The 23,009-nt window shown below is 45.6% G+C and overlaps 1 protein-coding gene across 1 annotated transcript; it reads left to right on the top strand.

The window, feature by feature from the left end:
* The first annotated feature begins 11,592 nt into the window (after positions 1-11,592).
* OR10P1 (olfactory receptor family 10 subfamily P member 1) lies at positions 11,593-12,531 on the top strand. The gene has a single exon (XM_025882806.1). The coding sequence runs from the start codon at positions 11,593-11,595 to the stop codon at positions 12,529-12,531; it is 939 nt and encodes a 312-aa protein (XP_025738591.1).
* The last annotated feature ends 10,478 nt before the right edge of the window (positions 12,532-23,009 follow it).

Raw genomic sequence — 23,009 nt, 5'->3', positions numbered from 1 at the left:
AAGTAGAGCTACCCTACGATCCAGCAATTGCACTACTGGGTATTTACCCCAAAGATACAAATGTAGGGACCCGAAGGGGTACGTGCACCCCAATGTTTATAGCAGCAATGTCCACGATAGCCAAACTGTGGAAGGAGCCAAGATGCCCTTCAACGGATGAATGGATAAAGAAGATGTGGTTCATATATACAATGGAATGTTACTCAGCCATCAGAAAGGAGGAATACCCACCATTTGCATCGACATGGATGGAACTGGAGGGTATCATGCTGAGTGAAATAAGTCAGTCAGAGAAAGACAATCATCACATGGTTTCACTCATGTGTGGAACATAAGCAATAGCACAGAGGACCACAGGGGCAGGGAGGGAAAACTGAATGGGAAGAAATCAGAGAGGGAGACAAACCATGAGAGACTCTGGACTCCGGGAAACAAACTGAGGGCTACAGAAGGGAGGGGGGTGAGCGATGGAGTAGCCGGGTGATGGGTATTAAGGAGGGCACGTGTGGTGATGAGCACTGGGTCTTATACACAACTAATGAATCATTGAACATTACATCAAAAACTAACGATGTACTATATGTTGGCTGATAGAACATAAAAAAAAAAAAAGATGAATATATGGGCAGCAGCTGCCGTACAAGCTTTTCAGAGAGGAGAACACACCCAAGTGGCGGGGGCTCTTCAATATGTTGAAGAATTAATTTTGCAATTATTAAATATGCTATGCCAAGCTCAGTCCCGAAGTGCTTCAGATGTAGAGGAACGTGTTCAAAAAACTTTCTCTCATCCAATTGTTAAGTGGGCAATAGCTGATGCCCAATTGGCTATTGAAAAGAGAAAGCAAAGAAACCCTTTATCTCTCCCAGTAGAAAAAATTCATCCTTTGGAACTGGAGGGTGTTATGCTGAGTGAAATAAGTCAATCAGAGAAAGACATGTATCATATGACCTCATTGATATGAGGAATTCTTAATCTGAGGAAACAAACTGAGTGTTGCTGGAGTGGTGGGGGTGGGAGGGATGGGGTGGCTGGGTGATAGACATTGGGGAGGGTATGTGCTATGGTGAGCGCTGTGAATTGTGCAAGACTGTTGAATCACAGATCTGTACCTCTGAAACAAATAATGCAATATAAGTTAAGAAAAGAAGAAAAAAAGAAGATAGCCAGAGGGGAAGAATGAAGGGGGGAAATCGGAGGGGGAAACGAACCATGAGAGACGATGGACTCTGAAAAACAAACTGAGGGTTCTAGAGGGGAGGGGGGTGGGGGGATGGGTTAGCCTGGTGATGGGTATTAAAGAGGGCACATTCTGCATGGAGCACTGGGTATTATGCACAAACAATGAATCATGGAACAGTACATCAAAAACTAATGATGTAATGTATGGTGATTAACATAACAATAAAAATTTTAAAGAAAAAAATTCATCCTTTATTAAAGGTGGTCGTAGGTTATAAAATTGACCACCAGGTTTCTGTTTACATAGTAGCAGAATTAGAATACCTTTCTGCAGACATTTTAAAGCTGGTGGGGAATTATGTACAAAATATACAGCGTTATGAAATTACAAAACAAGATATTAAAGTGGCAATGTGTGCTGATAAGGTATTAATGGACATGTTTCATCAAGATATAGAAGATATATTACCTTTTTTTAAGATTTTATTTATTTATTTGACAGAGAGAGACACAGTGAGAGAGGGAACATAAGCAGGGGGAGTGGGAGAGGGAGAAGCAGGCCTCCCGCGGAGCAGGGAGCCCGATGTGGGGCTCGATCCCAGGACCCCGGGATCATGACCGGAGCCGAAGACAGACGCTTAATGACTGAGCCACCCAGGAGCCCCAAGATATATTATCTTTAACTGATGAAGCGCCTTCCACCTCAGGACAGCAGACACGTAACAGACTGAGTCACCTGTTAAAAAGTAATTTTAAAGAGTTTACAATGACGCATTGGAAACATTTTAACAATTGCACCATTCCCCGCTAGTGTCCAAGTAAGAAAGCTTTCTATTTACATTGCTAAAACTCCAAGCACTTTAGCAAAACACTGTGGTAAAAGCCTTGAGTTACACAGAGATGATCTGAAATGAGCATCATGAAAAAGAATGTGCACGCTGGCTGTTGCTGGCCAGAAGAGAGTTTCTGTTCCATACAAGGCAAATGTCTGTGAACAACCATATTAACTGATGGTCTGGGTGATTTTCTTAAGCATTTTACAACATAACATGATAGCGTATTATTGTGTGTTATAGTGTGGTAACATTTTATTGTGTTTAACTATTTTTTAGGAAATTGGAGGCTTAGGGTTGACACTGTCACATAATATTTTTTCCCATTTAAAATCTTGAGAAATAGGTTCCCAATTAGCACTTTCACCCAGAACATCTGTTTTTCATGAACGGATTATTGATGGTAAAGAGGAGATGCCCATGTAAGGATTCGGCTATCTCAACAATAGCATTGGTATCTTAAAGATAATGGAATAATACCTTCTAAATTCTAAAAATAATAATAATAATAATCACACCCAGACTACTATACCCAGCCAATTCTCAAACAAGCACAAAGTTAGAATAAAGAATGTTCAGATGTGCAAAGTCCCAAAAACTGTATTTCCGATGCACCGCCCAACAGCATCTGGAGCTACTGGAGAATGTACTCCACCCAAACTAGGAAAGAAAAAGACCTTGGATCCAGGAAGCAGGAGCTCTAATTCGAAAGAGAGTGAAAGGCATTCCCGGCCACCCCCACATGGAAGCTGTGCATCAGGCTGAAGAAAACACAGTCCAGAGGGGAATCTGTAGACAGTCTCTTCCACATACCATACCCCAGATACATCGTGGACACCCACAGGCCCATCACACTCCAGCTGCACAGGACACGTCTACACCCGCTGTCCGACCACATCTCCCTCCCGGCACAGACACTACACACTACAGGCTCCGTTTCCAGAGCCAGTGACAAATGGTAATCTTAGACATTCTTTCTCAGGTCCCAAGTTAAGGTTGTCTTTTCTTGTTCCAAATTCCAGACGGCTTCCCGTTGACATCAAGCCAGAGGTCCTCTGCCTCCGTGGGGCCAACCTATCCTTAGGAACCTCTTTCTACTTCATCACTCCTCCAAGAGTGTCACCTCCTGCCTTCACAGGTCCCCTGGCCACCCAGTAATCCAGCCAGCCACACCTCCACCTACCCGTCCTCTGCCCATGTGGCCAGTTATCCATCCCTTTATGAGCCCCTCTATCCGGCAATCTCTTCTGGACTTGTCAGCCTAGTTTTCAGATACACAAAGAGCCTTACTACAAACCCCTCTCTAGGGCGCTGCTCTGTGAATGAGGCAGGAAGGCCACCTCGGCAGCAGGGAACCAGTTTCTCTGCCGTTAGGCCCAGGGGAACCGGTGCACACCGGCGAGCATCACACAAAATCCTCCCAGGGTGCCCACGCCCAGAACCTGGGAGGCTCGTCTCCTGGCCCAGCGGAGGGACCTCCGAGCTGGCGGTTCATAAACGGGGCCCGGCCCATGGAGAACAAAGAGAAACCGAAGGAAGAGGCAGCCACTCCAGATTGGCAGGCTGCAGGTTCGACAAGCGAGCGAGCTTACCCCGCAGGCTCGTCTGGAGCGGCCGCTAGACGCGTGGATCTCGGCACCTGCCCACCGCAATCGTAAAAGTTGGTGCGGAGGACTTAACCGGTTCAGTAACGTACACCATCCGGAAGGTCTCAACAACACCTTATCCCCTCAACTTTACGTGCTTGAAAATGGCTCCCACCGTGGGAGGACCGCACACTCAAAGGACGGGAGAGGGGCTAAGGAGCCCCCCGTTGCGCAGGTGCAGCTCTGGGGTCAACCAGCGGTCACATCCTCCCGGTGACCTCCTCCTGCCCTGAACGCCTGGTGACCAGTTCACAATCTTGCACGCCCCCCTCTCCCTCTTCGGCAATACGCCCTGAGCAGGCAGCAAAGGGTTTTCCTGGCATGGAGGTGCCGCGTTGCGTTGGAGACAGGTGCCACAGCAGCAATACAGGTACATGCAAGAAAAAACCCAAGATTCACAGAATGATTCCCAAAATAAGGGACCGTTTTTTCCCCACCGAGAGTCCCATAATCTGAACCACTGATTTATTAAGTCCCTTAGGTGGGGGGTTGGATCACTTAGGGCATTCACTTGTGTCCTCATGAGATTTTAGTAAAGATGGTACATCAGCAGACTCATGAACACACACATTCGGTTTGGATAACGGCACAGGTGCCTCTTTTCGAGGCAATAATAATGTCCAAGGCCATTCTATTTTGGAGCACAGCTTTTCTCATTAGAGACATTCCAGTGTTCAGTAAAGACATGTTTTGCTGGCTATCATTTAAGGCTCGCTGAGTGAAGTCAGTAAGGCTTCTGTGGGTGCTACACCGTCCTCCAGACGTCTGGAGGACGGACAAGGACAGTGGCTACACAACAGGACCAGTGGAAAAGCGAATGTGCCTAGCTGGCCTTGAGGAGAGGGAGGGTGGCAGTCTTAGAAACTTGCCCTGTTGGTGCATAGCGTACATGTTGGCCAGCGAGGGCAGCATTGACGATATGGGCAACAAATAGGTGAAGGGGAGTGGGGGGGACAGACTTCCTGTTATGGAATGAATAAGTCACAGGGATGAAAGGTACCGTGCGGGGAATACAGTGCATGGTACTGTAATAGCGCTGTGTGGTGAGCTTGCGGGGAGCACAGCATAACACAGGTGTTCAATCACTATGTCGTACACCTGAAGCTAATGTAACACTGTGTGTCAGCTACACTCAAATTTTTTTAAAAATTGAAACTGAAACTAAGAAATTCTCAGATAAACAAGAGCTGTAAGGGAGTTTGAGGACTGTCATCTTTAGCTCTCTAGACTGGAGGAGACAGAAAGTCATGTTGTGAATGAGTCATCAGTAACACCTGTCAAAGCATCTCCACAGAGCTACTAACCCGCTCCTCGTCCAAGCTCTGAAGCAACCGCTATGAATGAAACAAAGTCCCTGCCTGTGCAGATCATACTTCCCGCTGGGGCGGACATACACTAAACACCCAAACAAACAAAAACAACAAATTTTACAGTTCCGCCAAGGGTGCATGCCGTAAAGAATGTAAAGTAGGACGATCGGGGTATGGTGCTACAGTCTCTAGGGCAGTTTGGAAAAGTCTTTCTAAAGAGATGAAATTTGAGCCGAAACTTGAATAATGAGAAGGCACCTGTGGAAGATGTAGGGCAAAGCCTCTGGACAGAGGGAACAGCAAGTAGGTTTAAGGAAGAGAACAAAGGCTAATGTGGCAGGAGCATAGTGGAGGGAAAACAAGAGCAGGGTGTTGTAAAATGTAGGTTTCATCATTATTTTTCCAACAGGATGAGGGCAACAGATCAGAAGACAATACCCATTGAAGAGACAGTTTGTTACTCACAGTTCCCAAGAGGAGGGGCGTGCTGCACCATCCCCAGCCACAGGAAGAGGCACCGGGATAGATCAGGAGGCAGAGGGAGTGAGACGTCATGTGGACAAGAGCCTGCACTGTGATTTTCTGGGGAAAGAATAGGCAGGGCAGGGCAAGCAGACTAGGCAAGTTTCGGTTTAGCTAGTTTGGATAATTTCAGCCAGTTCTAGGTTTAGGGGCTGTCTCTGGTTGTCTGGTACCCGACCCTGGGATGATTAGGTCCCAGGAACATTTGGCAGAGGGTACAGACTCTGGATTGTTGGTTGCATGTGAAAGGCATGCTTATAGGTGAGTCATTTGTTATCTCTAAGAATTAGCTGATCTTGGGAGGGGCAGTCTAGCCGGGATCCGTAAGGCTCCAGGTGTCAAAACATCAGAATAAAAAGACATGCTTAATATACAGGGACCAAATCATTAGGGTCTTATAAATCAAGGGGAGGAGTCTGCAGTTTATTCTACCTAAACAGAAGTTATTGAGTTACTGGAGGACTTAAGGGAGAGGAAGGTGTGAGGGAAGGGAAAGGACACAGGTTGGCCAAGAGAAATGAGAGGGTACAGTAGGCACTGGGGACCCAGGCAGAATCACCTGGCCCATGATACTACCTCAGCTCAGAGTCACCTAGGGAAACGCCAAGAGTCAGGGCCCCCTCTCCCTAGGCCTCCTAGGGAGAATAACTGTGGGCACCACAGAGGTTAAGACTTCCAAGAGCGGGGGGAGGACCAGAACCCAAGCCTGGCACCCAGCAGCCCCTACCCTGCCTGGGTGGCCTTTTCCATCTCCCCCAGGTAAGCGCCCCCACACGGTGCTGGGCAGGCTTTGTCCTTCCCTAACAAGGCTAGACCCTGCCAAGGTAGAAAGGGAAGAGGAACAGAGGGCCTTAGAACCTCTCTCTGTGAGCTGGGAGCCAACACCTGTCCCTGGGCATGGGAGAAAAGAATCCAGCTGAAGTTTCCATTGCATTTGCAGAGGTGTGATTCAGGTGCCACCGGGCCGGCTGGACAATTTCTCCCAGATAAAACTGCATATAATACAGCAAGGTAAGTGTGTATATACTCAGACTGTGCAAACCTTTGAATGTGTGATGAGGTGTGTATGGCGAAGAGATGGAAGTGAGGCAGTGGGCAGCGAGGATGTGCAGGTCTGTGGGATCACAAGTGGTATGTAAATCAGGTGGGCATTCATAGTCTCCATACTGTCTATGGTCAACGCCTGATGAAAACTTAGGACATTTTTTCTTAGGTTCCTGTTAATGGTCCCCATCTCAGAGCCCACAGATAGAGCTGCTCACATCTTCCTTTGCTGCCCCATATACTCCCTAATACACACACACACACACCCATGTGCAACTCCCATTATTAATGTTTCAGGTCAAAAAAAAAAAAGTCTGAAAGAACAAAGTTGTCTGGCTATGCTCCCCAAGACCTCCCTAACTTAATAAAGGCAGTCCTCCCCCTATTTCCCACATCCTTCAGTGGGCTCCAGAATCCCAGCTCCCTTGCCCCCAAGATGACAAATCTACCCCTAAAGAGCTGCTATCAATTCCTGTCCCCTTTTGAGATACTTACCTCTTGTACTCAGGGCTCTCTAGGCTGACCAGTCATGCAGCCAGCCAGCCACACCTCTGTCCCTTCACCTTCTGTCCATCTAGCCAGTTAGCCACAAGTTATCTGTTGCTCCATCCACATACCACTTTTCTGATTGATTTATCCACCTGCCTATGTCACTAAGACTTACTGCAGGGGTTGAGGGTGAGAGGTTCAGTTTTCAAAAGAGTCACGGGGAGGGGAAAATGGGAAGTTGTTTGATGGGTATAAAGTTTTAGTTTTGCAAGATGAAAAAGTTCTGGAGATTCATTGCATGACAATCTGAATATACTTAACACTACTAAACCACACCCCAGAATTGGTTAAGATGGTAAATTTTATGCTATGTGTTTTTTACCACAATTAAAAATAATTTTTAAAAAAGAAGAAGAAGAAGGGCATCTGGGTGGTTCAGTTAGCGTCTGCCTTCGGCTCAGGTCATGATCTCAGAGTCCTGGGATTGAGCCCCAAGTCAGGCTCCCTGCTCAGCAGGAGGCCTGCTTCTCCTTCTCCCTCTGCCCTTCCCCTGCTTGTGCTCTCCCCCCTCCCTCTCTCTCTCTCTCTCTCATTCTCTATGACAAATAAAAAAAAATCTTAAAAAAAAAGAGAGAGAGGGGCGCTTGGTGGCTCAGATGGTTAAGCGTCTGCCTTCAGCTCAGGTCATGATCCCAGGGTCCTGGGGTCGAGTCCCGCATCGGGCTCCCTGCTCCTTGGGAGCCTGCTTCTCCCTCTGCCTCTCTCTCTCTCTCTCATGAATAAATAAATAAAATCTTTAAAAAAAAAAAAAAGAGAGAGAGAGAGGGGCGTCTGGGTGGCTCAGCTGGTTAAGCGTCTGCCTTCGGCTCAGGTCATGATCTCGGAGTCCTGGGATCGAGCCTCGCATCAGGCTCCCTGCTCGGCAGAGGGCCTCCTTCTCCCTCTCCCTCTGCCTGCCACTCTGCCTACTGTGCTCTCTCTCTCTCTCTCTCTCTCTCTGTTAAATAAATAAATAAAAATCTTTAAAAAGAGAGAGAGAGAGCCTCAGTCCCTCTCTATGACCCAAAAGGGCTCTCTGTCCTTCTCTCTGTTCCTCTGTGGGAGATTTTGAAGAAGAGTGGCCTCAAGGCCAGTGTCTCTCTGAAGATTGTCCCAAGCGTCTCAGGGTGTACGGGAGATAAGAGAAGTTAAGAGGGAAATTATCAGAGGCAGAGGGCAAATAGGGAAGCTGGAGCTGGGAAGAGAGCAGGGAAGAGAGAGGAGAAGTAAGGAAGGAGAAACTTATCTCTCTCCCTTCACAGATGATATCTTGGGGTGAAACGTAATTAGAGGACTGAAGTAAAGAGATGCTCAGGGTGTGGCAAAGATGGGTGGGGATGGTGGGAGAGGCTTGATGAGGGCGGACAGGATGAAGAAGAATCCCAGCTTTACTCGGGGAAGGAAGGTTGGCATTGCCACTTGTGTTCAGTTAAAGGAGACCCAAAAGTACATATTACATGGCAAGACCCATAAAAAATGTCCATACCCTTAGCCAATTACCACTCTTAGAAATTTTCCCTAAGGGAATGAGTTCACAGGAACAAAATGAAATGTACATAAAGATCTTGTTCCCATCATTATCTAAAATAACAAATACAGCCAATGGAAGAATTTAAGTTGCAAGAGTATGAGAAGTGTTGGTTAGATGGTAGTGGAGAAATTCAACGGACTACTAAAGAACTTTGGATAAGATCACTCAGAAGGGCGCCTGGGTGGCTCAGTAGGTTAAGCGTCTGCTTTTGGCTCACGTCATGATCTCAGGGTCCTAGGATCGAGTCCCCATTGGGCTCCCTGCTCAGCGGAGAGTCTGCTTCTCCCTCTGCCCCCCCCTGCCCGCTCGTTTTCTCCCTTCCTCCCTCTCTCTCTGTCTCACAAAAATAAATAAATAAAATCTTTAAAAAAAATCACTCAGAATACTATGTGATCTCACAGCAAAATGCTTCAAGCAAACATTAAAAAGGAAAGGAAAAAGGGACACCTGTCTGGCTGAGTTAGAAGAGCACACAACTCCTGATCTTGGGGTCGTGAGTTCGAGACCTACATTGGGCACAGAGATTACTTAAATAAATGAAAACTTGAAAAAAAAAAAGGAAAGGAAAAAGACAAAACTGTATATACACTATGATTACAAGCATGTAAAATGGGTTTGCGATGGGACAAAGACTTGAGGGTAATATACAAGAAAGAAAAGAACTTAAGTGGGGAAATCATAGACGACTTGACTCCAAATATTTCTTAAGTATTTTAACTGCAAAGATAACATTTTCTAAATTTGAGAATAACAAAATCTATCCCAAACATTAATATTAGTGGTGTGAACATCTGAAGGGTTATAAACAGGAGAGAAGAGGACCAAGGGACTCGGGCACTACTTCTGTCCAAACTCACTAGATGGAGTTTATCTCCCAGGAGTGTAGGGTAAGGCTGCTGGCCTCACTGGAGATACCATAGGCAGGATGGTTGAAACCTCAGGCTCAAGTTACTATTCTGATTCTGCAACTCACTAATCCTGTAATTTGGGTTGGTAATTTAAACTCTCAGAGCTCTGGTTCCTTCTCTGCAATGGTGAAATAACAACTAGACTAGAGCTGTTATGAAGGCACCTGAGATGGTGCACAATGCCCAGCACACGGTAATCTCTAAGTGTAAGCTGTAGAGTAAATGACGTAAGGCAAAAAAAAATACCATAAGCAGACAGAGTGGGGGTGGGAGGAAGGTTAGGTCTATGAGCAAAGACAGAAAGTGTGAGACTCTCCTGTCTAACAAGGAAGATGCCCAGGCTAATCTTGTGTGTGGGGTGAATGTGGGCGATAAGGCCCTGCCAATGTTGGGAACCCAGACTTGTACAAGACTTGGGCCCAGTGTCCTGTTTGTCTCACTGGCTGCCTAATTTTAGGCGGATCACTTCATCTTTCTGTTCATCAGTTCCCCCATCTTTATAAGGAGGATTCATTCATTTATCTAATAATACTCAGCCGAGCACTTGGCACGTGCAAGATCTCTGGCTAGTTGTCCCAGTGACTGAACTGCTCCTACGACAGTAGAGAACTGACTAAAAGCACAGACTCTGGTGTTAGGTGGGGCTGGATTTAAGCCCAAATGCCCGCCGTTACTAGATAATGTGACTTCGAGAGAGTTACTAATGCTGTCTGGGCTTCCATTTACTCATCTGTAAAATGGGGAAAGTTTCTATGTCATAGTGTGATTGTGAAGGTCCAGTGATTTCGAGAATGGTAAGCCCTTTGGCGTGGTGCCTGGCAGGGACCGGGCACTTGGGAAGCACCAGTAGCTGTTAAAACAGACAGCCCCCCACTACCTCCCCAACTGTCCTGCAGGATCTTACAGTGGAGACCGCACTAAAAAGTGCTGGGACCCAGGCACAACTAATGACTCAGGAGAACACAGAGGAAGGTGCTTTCTTCAAGTGCGGGAAGAGCTGTCTGGAGCAAGAGGGGTAACACATTCTGTAAAACACTAAGAATTTAACCAAGACAAATATAATGAGAGACCCATCCTACAAGCAGAGGAAGCCAAAGTTAGATGGGGTTACCTCCGAAGATGGTCAGCTCCCCATCACTGCAGATGTGCCCGCAGACACTGCCCAGCACCCCTCAAAGATGTTGTTGATAAGCCCCTGGCCATGCTGAAAAATATGACCTTTACAGACACATGTAATCTTGAAATGCCATGGGTAATCATTTCTGACCTTGAGGAACAGAGAGGCTGCCACAGGGGAGGTGGAATTTAAGTTGAGCTTGAAGGATGAGCAGGATTTTAATAGAATGCAGAGAAACATTCTCTGCAGGGGCACACTCTGGAAATGCATGGGAGAACAGAGCGTGCTAAAACAGAGTAGCTGGTGTAGCTCAGCACAGGGACCCAGATAAGAGGGACCCAAATACAGTGTGGCCAGTCCCTGGCCCACTCCCTTCACGTGACACAGGCTAAAACCCAGTAATCTGTGAAAAAGGGCTTGATAGAATCCCAAAGCATGATACAGTTGGGCAGTATTATCACAATCCCACCATTGCATAGCATTCTAAATCCACAGCCCACCATGGTGATCATCAGATACCAGCTTAGGACAGTCCCTGGCTGAGTCCATGATGCAGGTGCTACATCATCTCTTTCAGGCTGGGGTTTCAGTCCAGGAAATACAAAGGGACTTAGAACGTAGCACTGCTCCATCTCGACTCCGAAGAAAGACCCAAAGTACAGGGCTGGGGTCTCTGCCCTGGGAATTAGGCCCTGCAGCAAGACTTAGAGCATCGGGAACAGTGGGAAACACAGCGAATTTGGAGCCAAGAAACCTAGGTTCAAGTCCGAGGCCTGCAACTTCCTTGGTATTACTTCAGGCAAATTATTTAGCCCCTCCGAGATGGCCTCATCCATAAAGTAGAGACCCTAACTCTCTCAGCTGATTCCGGAGGGACTGTATGAAAAGTGCTTTACTAAATTACAGAAATGCTGCTCGTTCCTATATAAATGTCTCTTCCTTGGTTGTGCCGTAGGTTCTGGCCTGAAGTGATGGCTGAGGAAAATCATACTCTGCCTGAATTTCTCCTTCTAGGATTCTCTGACCTCAGGGCCTTGCAGGGCCCCCTGTTCTGGGCGGTGCTTCTGGTCTACCTGGTCACCTTGCTGGGTAACTCTACAATCATCCTCCTCACACAGGCTAGCCCTGCCCTGCACTCACCCATGTACTTCCTCCTGCGTCACCTCTCAGTGATGGAGCTCCTGTACACCACGGATATTGTGCCCAGGACCCTGGCCGACCTGGCCTCCCCACACCCCCAAGCCATCTCCTTCCAGGGCTGTGTAGCCCAGATGTATGTCTTCATTGTCCTGGGCATTTCAGAGTGCTGCCTGCTCACAGCCATGGCCTATGACCGCTACATTGCCATCTGCCGGCCCCTGCACTATTCCGCCCTCATGAGCTGGCAGGCCTGCATGGCCATGGTGGCAATCTCCTGGCTCCTGGGTGTCATCACAGCCACCACCCATTCGTCCCTCATCTTTACTCTGCCTTTCCCCAGCCACCCCATCATCCCACACTTCCTCTGTGACATCCTGCCAGTACTGAGACTGGCAAGTGCTGGGAAGCACAAGAGTGAAATCTCTGTGGTGACAGCCACCGTGGTCTTCATCATGGTCCCCTTCTCTCTGATTGTGGCTTCTTATACCCGCATCCTGGGGGCCATCTTGGCAATGGCCTCCACCCAGAGCCGCTGCAAGGTCTTCTCCACCTGCTCCTCCCACCTGCTCGTGGTCTTCCTCTTCTTTGGAACAGCCAGCATCACCTACATCCGGCCCCAGGGGGGCTCCTCTGTCACCATGAACCGCATCCGCAGCCTCTTCTACACAGTCATCACACCCATGCTCAACCCCATCATCTATACCCTTCGGAACAAGGAGGTGGCAGGTGCCCTGCGGCACATGGTGAAGAGGCAGATCTCCTCACCCTGAAGGGACTCAGGGATGTCTTTTCCCTCACTGACTCCTCCTCCTCCCAGCCTTCAGGTGCTGGAGTTAAACCCCAGCTGAACAGAAACCATGCAGCCCCTCAAAGAAATAAGGCTTTGTGGCAGAAAATGTTGGAATTATAACAGAGATAAATCGGTATCTTCCCTCCTGTCCTACACTCCAGACTCCCCAGCGGAGCATGGGTTATTAGGACAAGATAGACTGGAAAGGAATGCTGCTCACAAGGAAGAATATCTATGGGGAAGAGCATCTTCTAGATTGTTCTGGATCCCTGAGCAAGGTGACTGCTGTGTCTAGACCAGTAGTGAGAAGTCTGTGTCAGTCATGAAGGCAAATGTCTATGAAACTGACACCAACTCAGTGACCTGCCCAGCACCCATAAAGGAGTTTGCCTGGCTCTTTGATCTAGTTTTCTCCCAGAAACACACTGCAGTCTTATGTTCTGGGGCCTTTTAGAAGGAGAGTTATTCCCCCTTTGAAATATTCCAAATAAATATTTAAATATTCTTCCCTGCCTTTCTCCACCCTTGGTCTCTGACATCATCCTTAACAGGTGATAGGATGTCCAACCAGACAAGAGGATCTCCCTGGATTCCCCATTACCCTCCCAGTGTGTACCATCAGCTTGATCCCATGCCTCCTTCACCAGCACCTCAGAATGGGTGAAGCCCTCGGGCCATCCTGGAGAGGACCTAGAGAGTAAACATTTAACACTCATTTTGGCCACCTAGCATTTGACCCTCTTTCAACATTTGGAGAACTCTCCTCTTTAGAAGTCTGGTGGGCAAAGAAACAACCTCCCTCTGTGCAGCTGAGATCTCTTCCCAGCCCTCCAGGCACGTGACCTAGTTCGACCAATAAGTGCACCTGTGCTTGACTAAATAGCTGGTGCCCACAAGAGGCAAGGAGCAGCACTCTTTCCTGGGGGACGGCAAAGAAGGCTGCAACAGCAAGTTTCTGGCATAGAAGTGGCATCTGGTCCCTGGTGGCAGCCCCAGGGTTTTCCTCAGCTGACCAGGTCATGTTTGGAAGTTACTCCTAGAAGCTTAGCCTCTGGCATTGTCATCCCTCTATATTTTGTTAATCAATTATTCTTCTGTTTCTTCATCCAGGCAGCTTCTGTCATTGTTAAGAATTTTGACCGATACAATCACTTTGGAGGCTGGAGGCATCAGAGGGAAAACCTTAACCCTGGTGTACTTGGAATAAAATGGTCTGGACCCTGTTTAGAAAGACCAGCTAAAAAAGAAAAAAGACCAGCTAAAGGGAACTTGGGGGTCAGAGAACATCCTCAGACAAAGAGAGTCAATGAGCCCACAGCTCTATGGCATTCCTGATATTCAGAAAACACCTTGCTCTCCTGGGGCTCCTAATCTGGGGGTGGTCATGGGGAGAATGGAGTGGAGAGACAACAAACTGGCAGAAACACAAAATGAGAGTAATTATAAAGATGTACAAACCTGCATTGGAAGGTTAATGATTGATAACTGTTTGAGGGTGTTTTTGGAAGACTTCCTGGAAGAAGTGGCTCAGTGCAGTACTTCCAACCTTCCTAACATCATGGCTCACATAGAAAGTGCTAATATTTGAGTGGCAAACCAGAGTAAACTGAAGGGAATTGGGAGCATCTAGATAGGGCTTGATGGGAAAAAATTCCTTGCACTCTCTTTTCACTACCTAATTATAAGGAAAAAATATACAGTAATATGGAAGTTTTTAAATACTGGTTTTACATAAAACTTCCAAATAAAATATTCATATTTTTATAAGAAACTTGAGCTTGTTTCTGTAAACATAATTTTTATATTAGATTTGGGGCTTGAAAATGACTAAATGCCTCCTGATCAAGGTCTTTCAGTATTGATTTCTTAAAAATAACTGATGGTCACCATCAAAGAAAACTACTCACGGAAGTGGGTGATCAAAACCGGAAAACCTTTTCAAAGTCACTCAGAATTTTGCAATAATTTGAATTACATGCAAGTACATATTTATATTTACTAGCTCTTCCTTTTCTTTCACTGACAAATGATAATTTTGAAAAGTTTTGTAATAACGAGAACGGATTTCATATCCAATCATACTTTTTCATGTGAAGTATTTCAGTAGAGCACCACTGGAGCTCTAATGCGCAGAACGCACGTGCACTGTTAAAGCAGCCACCATGAGGTGGGGCCAGCAGGTAACAGACAAAAGTATTGGATATATGTGAAGACAGATATTCAGGACCACTATGGACAGCTGACCTCTCGGAAGGCCCCCTACACTCCCCGCCCTCCAACCCATGAGGGCGACACCTTGGGCCGCATGCACTCTGGACTCCCTGAGCACATGAAAGCCCAACTTCTTGACAGCTCCATGGGCCTCTTGTCCATAGTGGGCAGCCGGACCCTTGGGAGCTGGCTGCTGGAGTAGACATGAAGGTCGCAGAGCCCCTCCTGGGCAGCCCTCAGCCTACTGAGGCCAAGCAATGGCTATGGCTCATTTCTCTCAGTAACTGCAGGAACCTCACTTGCATAACTAAATCCCACTCCTTTTGGGCTTCCCCCTGAGAAGTCCCAGGCAAGGCTGTTTATAGCCAGATGCAACAGGCTGGGGAGCTCTGTCTATTCAAGATTCCATGCATGCAGAAACTAAGCGCTTCGAGAATCGTTCTCTTATAGAACACTTCCAATATGAGTGGCCCTCCAGTGTGCCAATGATGCACCTTTACGAAGATCAAGTTTTTCATTCAGAAAATACCAGGTCAATGGGCATCTGGATGGCTCAGTTGGTTGAGCGTCTGACTTCAGCTCAGGTCATGATCTCGGGGTCCTAGGATGGAGCCCCACATTGCGTTGGGCTCCCTACTCAGCAGGGAGTCTGCTTGTCCCTCTCCCTCTGCCCCTCCCCCCGGTCGTGCTCTCTCTGTCTCTTTCTCAAATAAATAAATAAAATCTTTTAAAAATAAATAAATAAAATTTTAAAAAAAATTACCATGTCCAAGTGTGTGCCAGGAATTTGGGGCAGAGGAGAATAAAATGCAACCTCACTGGGGATAACAGCCAATTACAATCTTATAATTTGATATGAGATGTGTACCAAAGATAGCAGCAAGACAGGTGGTGAGGGGCAAAGAAGGGGTCTCGAACCCAGTCTGAGAGAGATGGAGAAGGCTTCAGGAAGGAGAGGCTATCTTAACTGAAGTCTGAATAACAAGAAGTTATCCAGGGAAAGAGGTAAGAAAGGAAAGAAAATGTACAGAGGCCCATAGGTGATAAAGAGCGTGGTACAATCTAGAAACTGCAAGGCATCCTTTACAATTGAGTATACCCTATACAAATGAGCAACACAGAAGTGACAAAATAGGAGGAAGAGATAAGGGGAGACCAAAATTGCTGGGGCATGAAGAGGTCCAGTTAACCAGTTAACCTCTCTCCCTTTTGGGGTCTCTACCAACTAAGAAAATACATTGGTAACAGGGAGGGAGCGGATGATCAGCTTTATTACTGAATTGGACAATATGGCTTGAACCCAAAGTCAAAATGAGCTTCCTACTCCCCACAGTTACCACCACCCCCAGTTACAGGCAGAAAACCCGTACAAATTATGGGCCACTCCAAGCAAGCCCAGCCCCAAGGTCGCCACCTGAAGGGAAAAAAAGTGTGTGCAGCCTAAGGCAGGGCAGCCTGAGAAAGCAAGCCAAAAAGGGCTTAGGCCATGCATGGGCAAATGCTTTCTCCAGTGTCACCAGTAAGTTCTCCTCCTCCCAGGAAGTGAGTGAAGGCTTGAGAGAAAGGCAAGAGATGTTTCTACCCTTCTTCCCTTCTGGGAAGGGAATAAAAAAATCCTCTCATTTTGTGGAAAACTCATTTTGCTGCTCCCACTCCCACCCAGGACAGAGCATGAAGGATGTTGAGGTCACTTATGAATTTGTGGACTCATCCTGAGTGACGAGATGGGATTTGAGTTTTTAAAAGATCATTCTAGCTGTGATGTGAAGAATAGATAACAGTGGCAAAAAAAAAAAAAAGGAGAGAGAGAGAGAGACCCAGGGACCACTAACTAGTTTCTTAATCAGGGCATCCAACTGCAAACAACAGATTCTGCTCTGATCATCTTAAGCAGAGAAGAATTAATCAAAGACGACTTAGCCGTGCAGTCTCCAAGGGAGGCAGAAAGCCAGGGTCCTCAGCTACACGTCAGGGATGAAACTCAACAACCCACAAGGGCACTCCAGCGTCCACACCCCTGACACCAGCACTCAGTTCACCCAACCCTGCCCAGTGCATACTGATGACCCTCAGGACCAGACATCAGAGCTCTGCCACAGCTGCCCCGCAAAAGCCAGATGCCTTCTCCACACACTCTCCAGACCATAAATTCTGCATCCCTCTGCCCCATTGCCCAGCTCCAAACCAATGTATGACTTACCAGCAGAACCCCAGTCACATGCCAGCACCCTAACTGCAGAGGTAGCTGGGAATGCAAGTTTTGTGGCTACTGCTTTGGAGAGAGCGGACTTATAAGACAGGAAACTTCCCAAACATTAGAGGAGTATTTAAAAGATGCTGGAAAGACACAAAAAAGAAAAAAAAAAAAAAAAAAAAACAAGACAAATGTCTACCATTTACAAATTCCACTGCTGTAACTGGAATCCAGGCAATTCCAGGACACTCTCCATTGAAAAGAAGGGGAAAATACAGTGCAGTGAGCTGGTAGAAGTTTGAGGCATAAAGGAAGTAATTGGGGCCTAAGCAGGAAGCACAGAAAGGCAGTTGAGGCAGAATGAATAGTAATAATAACAGCTAATACTGTGTGAGTACATACCGTACCCTTATAGTAACATGATAGTAACCTCTTGACTCGTAATCGTCTTATTTAATTCCCATACAAACTCTATGTGATAAACAAAGGGATGGATCCCAATTTTGTGGGACCTAAAGCTTATATAATTTGAGATGGCCCTATTTAATAAAATAAAACAAAAATATTAAAATAAAATTAGGTACAAATGTTTATTTAAAATGAAAAAATAATTTATAAAAATTAGAAATTTTTTTGAACTCGTCAATTCCACAAATGTCATATCCAGAAAAATAGTATGTTTTTGTTCATTAACTACCTGATCACCTTTATAATTCTTTTCTTCCTACATTTTTTGCCGTGTACTCTTTCATTGCCTTCATATTCATATGAGAGTGATTTTGTAATGCACTTTCCACAGAGGGATTAGAAACATGATTGTTCTCTCCCCTAGCATGGTTGACTAAAATTTGTTGTTCTTTGATAGGTTAGAAAATTTTTTTCAACTTCACAGCTCATTATTGGCACTTTTATGTACGTTTTCAGGATTGTTGTCAAATTTGGCCAAACCTCTATCAAGTTTCTTTTATCTATTAGCTGTAAGTTTTCACAACATTCCAAGTTTTTCCTTGTGCAATGAATTATCTTACATAGCTTTGAATGAGCTTCACTCGTTAGCCAGTTTGAAGTTCTCATTATTATAGCCACATATTAAATGTTATGTTTTCTTCTTTGAGGTCAACATTTGATGTCTAATCAGCAAGAAATCTAAAATTCTTTCCAATACATTTGTATGATTCACTCCTCCTCATTAACCGGGTGGTATTCAAGTCACCGTGGCTGCATAACAAACCACCCCAAATCTAGTGGCATAAAGCAACAGTCATTTCATTATGCTCGTAATTTCTGCAGGTCAGGAATTTAGGGCACAACTAGGATGGCTTGTCTCGGCTCCACAATGTCTGTGTCATCAACTGAGGGACTCAAGACCTAGAAGTGACTTGAACAGCAGGGAGCAGAATCACCCAACTGTTTCTGCACTCACTTGTCAGTTGCCTGCAAAGACTGCGTTTGTTGACCAGAACACCTACACATGTGTGGCTTGGCCTTCTCATAGCACAGCAGCTGGATTCCAAGAGTGAGTATCCCAAGAGGAAACATCCAGAGAACAAGCATTCAAAGAGCCATGCCAGAAGCTCTGAGGCTTCTTCTGACTTAACCCTGGAAGTCACACAGCGTCATTTCCACCACTTTCCATTGCTTACAAGTGGGTCACTAAGGCCAGCCCAGATTCAAGGGTAGGGAGATTGAGACTCCACCTCTTAATCTAGGGGAGTGCCAAGGTCACCCTGCAGAAGTGTATGTGGGATGGGAAATATTGCTGCAGTAATATTTGGGAAATACTATCTGTCAGAGGTAATCTGTCAGAGTAATCCAAGAGTCTATATTTCATGCAAAATCTATCCCTTCCTCTTGATGAATTACAGCTTCTATACAATTTGCAATTTTCAGTCCAATTCATTTCTCAATATAAGAATAGGTTTCATTGACTTTGTCATTTATCTTCATTGCTTCTGTGTCATATTTCATTTTCCTTTTTTTAAAGATTTTATTTATTTATTTGACAGAGAGAGACACGGCAAAAGAGGGAACACAAGGAGAGGGAGTGGGAGAGGGAGAAGCAGGCTTCCCACCGAGCAGGGAGCCCGATGCGGGGCTTGATCCCAGGACCCTGGGATCATGACTTGAATGGAAGGCAGACGCTGAATGACTGAGCCACTCAGTCACCACCTGAGCCACTCAGGTGCCCCTATATTTCATTTTTTTCATCTAGATTTTCTCTCAGTTCTTTTATAAATTAATCTGTTGGGGAAAAACCAAAACCAGGTAACTTCATACACATCCAAATCAACTATCTATATTTCTTGCTTCTTCTATTGAAACACCCAAAACATCTTTTCAAATTTTAGTTAAAATGAAGTATTTGAGTTTAATCAAATACTCCATCCCCATTTTATTTTTTTAATGGTTTTCTTTTTTTTAAAAGATTTTATTTATTTATTTGACAGAGACACAGTGAGAGAAGGAACACAAGCAGGGGGAGTGGGAAAGGGAGAAGCAGGCTTCCTGCCGAGCAGGAAGCCCGATGTGGGGCTCAATCCCAGGACCCTGGGATCATGACCCGAGCTGAAGGCAGATGCCCAATGACTGAGCCACCCAGGGGCCCCTCCATCCCCACTTTAAAAAGAAAAGAATTAATGGTTTGTTTATAATTATTTATTCCTGAATTACCAAGGACATTTCTAACAGGAGAGAACTTTTTTTTTTTATGTAAAAGATGAAAATCAAATCCTTGCTTACACCTTCACACATGTGATGATTGGAAGGTTTTTCCCCTAGAACAACTTCTCAACCCATACATTCCAACCTTGTCTCTCCTCTACTACCCACAGATTTTCAGTGCCAGGCACCATCAGATACATTTTTATCATGATCTAACCTCTGGTGCTTCACTTTGTGCTGTAATGCTGAGTGATAGGGCGCACTGGGTAAAAGGCACATTCCTGGAAGCCATTCCTACATCAGGACAGCTAGGAATCACCTTACCATACTCAGAAATGACTGTGAGCTACATAAACACATCCCACCAAACTCAAACTTAATCTATCTCCAACTCAACTTTGCCTTAAATCCAAAAATATCCATGGCCGCTTGAACACCATCTCCCACGGGGGAAATGTGACAGAGAGGAAGTCAGAATGCAGAGAGACAGAAATTGCTGCAGATCACAGTTAAAATATATTACTTTTGCAATCTGCATAACAACATATAACCATAGACACACAATTGCTAGAGTTCCTTCCAGGCCCTTATAAGGAGCCCATACAAGTTAAAAGCCCCCAAAACTTAAGCCTCATAGTAAATAAACCTCTGAGTAAACTCCGTTATTATGTCAATTTCAACAAGAGGAGGAAACCAAGGCACAGAGATGTTGAAGAACTTTCCCTAAGTAACACAGTTAGGAAGTAACAGATTTGGGTTTCCAACTCTAGTGCCCCCACTTTTAACTCTCCACACTGAAATTCTCCCTCTGATCATGTGAATCTGGAGAAAGTAGGAAGATGAGAACAGACAAGGAGCTGAAGAGAATAAACAGAGCAACAGGAAGAAGAAGAGAATGAATGGCATGGAGAAGAAGCAGGACAGCCCGGACTGCCAGAAAGCCACTTCTCGCCTGGACTGGGTATGATAAATTTTGAGTTTAGAAAGTGCATTTTTCCCTATCTTATAAGTGGGAAACCTCTAGAATTGTTAGGCATTCTCCTGGAAGGTACAGAAGTTCATCTTTCTTGGGTTGCCTCAGAGTTCCACCAGCTTAGCTGGCCAGCTCACTGTCCACGGAATCCACAGGTACCTTCATCATCTCACCACGCTTAGGACACCACATGGCCCCTTATGTTGATAAGACTACACTCACAGCACCTGGAGAGAAGCAAATGGCAGGTATACCAGATGTACATTCATACCAGAAACTGAGAAATAAATCTTGATCAAATTTAGGTGCTGGCCACCTCTGTGAAGGTTTTGGGGGAATGTCAAGACATCTTCTTACATGCCTCACTTTTCTCATTGAAAAAGAACCCCTGTGGCTGTATAGGATTTGGAAGCAACATACAGCACTTATCAGATGTCTTAAAAGCCAGAGCAAAAAAATGTTCTCAAGCTGATCCAAGCTACAGTTCTGCAATCTGGCTCTCTCAGCTACCCAGTAGACCCTAAGATGCTCAATCTTGAGGACAGTGGAACCTGTGGTAAACCCAAGAGGTGAATCACAGATCTGGGAGCAAAACCTTGCCCTTTTGGACAAATAATTAATATCATCTTTTGAAACTGTTCTTGGGGTTCTTGCAGGCAACCATATGTACTGAATACCTGACCAGGGGACACCAACTGACCATTGAACTACATTACCCTCTGTAGATTGGGTGGCATTTGATCCACCCAGCCTAAAGTTAGGTATTCCCAATAGCGCTTCATCAATAAGTGGAAGTGTTACTGTATGTTAACTAACTGGAATTTAAATAAAAACTTCAAAAAAAATAAGTGGAAGTGTCAAATTCAGATGGGGCCCAAGCACATCCTGAAGACAAAAAAGTTTCATCTACCTCCTTCCCCAGCAAATCACACCCAGGTCATCCATAACGAGCCTGTGAATAAAATGGCCACGATGGCAAGAAAGGAGGCCAAGCATGAACTTGACAAGAAGGGGCTTAGCCTTACCAAGCTAACCCAGTTACCACCACTGCTGAGAACAGCTTGCCATTTACTTTGAGTTGGTGGTTAAGAGCTTTGTGGGAGCCAGATCTCCACCCTTCTATACAGAAGCCAATAAGTCCAGAATATTGGCTTTCCCTACACTCAAGCAGCCAAGACACAAGCCTATGACCTTGGCTAGTCCTAGTGCTTAAGACTTTAAATCAAGTGCAAATGATGCAAAGAGTAGAGGAAAGTTTACAGCTCATTTTCGTGATGGCAGTAGTGTCATCCAGGGACCAGAGTCAGCAGGGCCACACAGGGCCCGAGGAGTCACCAATAACCAGTGGTGGCAGTGCCAACAACCTCCTAATCAGACCACTCTTGTGGTATGGCTTAGCTGCAGTTCTGGTCTCTAAACTTCTCTTGGTTCCTGATCATTTTCTAAGCCTGGTTCTCCAGGATTCCTATCAACTCTGTGAACCACCAGAGTCCTTTTTTCTCCACCCCAGAGTTGCTCACTTGCTACCCTTTTCCTTCTCCCCCATGGCTCATCCCCATTCACAGTTTGCATCAGGATCTCCTAATTTCCAAATCCCCTCTCTTCAAAAGCCCACACCCCACTTCTCCCTTACCTCTTTCAACATAACACATTTTAGACTTTCCAGCAACTTTAGGGAATTCTTTTTAATGGAGAAAGTCCCCAATTTTCAATATCTAAAAACCTCTATGAAAGTCATCATAGAGGGGCGCCTGGGTGGCTCAGTCGGTTAAGTGTCTGCCTTCGGCTCAGGTCGTGATCCCGGGGTCCTGGGATCAAGCCCCATGTCAGGCTCCCTGCTCAGTGGGGAGCCTGCTTCTCTCTCTCCCTCTGCCCCTTCCCCCGATCGTGCACGCTCTCTCTCTCTCTCTCAAATAAATAAAAGAAAGTTATCATAGAAATAACAAATGATACTAGTCGCAATAACAGTAGTAATCAAAATAGATTAGTTAACATTTCACTATTTGCCATGCACTGAGCTAAGCAGTTCTCTTATATTTATTTATTCATTTATCTAGTCGACAAATATTTACTGACTATCCACTATGTGCCAGGCACTAGGAATACACTGGTGAACAAGACAGGCAGCATCACTGCCTTTATGGGACATATATTTTAGTGAAGGGAGAGAAACCACAAATAAATAAACAAGTTGATTTCAGATCCTGCTAAGTGACTGTATAGTAAAGAATGACTGGGGAGAGCTACATTTAATCTTTACAACAATCCTGTGAAGTAAAGAAACTATTGTAATCATTATTTTACAGATAAGGAAAATTAAGGCATAAAAATGTTAAGAAATCTCTCAAGGTTGAGGCATCTGGGTGGCTCAATTGGTTGAGCATCCGACTCTTGGTTTAGGCTCAAGTCATGATCTCAG

Source organism: Callorhinus ursinus, unplaced genomic scaffold (assembly GCF_003265705.2).
Source record: "Callorhinus ursinus isolate GAN/ISIS: 27379988/994484 unplaced genomic scaffold, GSC_fseal_2.0 scaffold14, whole genome shotgun sequence".
NCBI classification, from domain to species: domain Eukaryota; kingdom Metazoa; phylum Chordata; class Mammalia; order Carnivora; family Otariidae; genus Callorhinus; species Callorhinus ursinus.
This window is presented reverse-complemented; position numbering and strand designations above follow the sequence as displayed.

Coding starts and splice junctions, on each gene's coding strand:
- OR10P1 (XM_025882806.1), top strand. CDS start 11,593: ATGGCTGAGGAAAATCATACTCTGCCTGAATTTCTCCTTCTAGGATTC.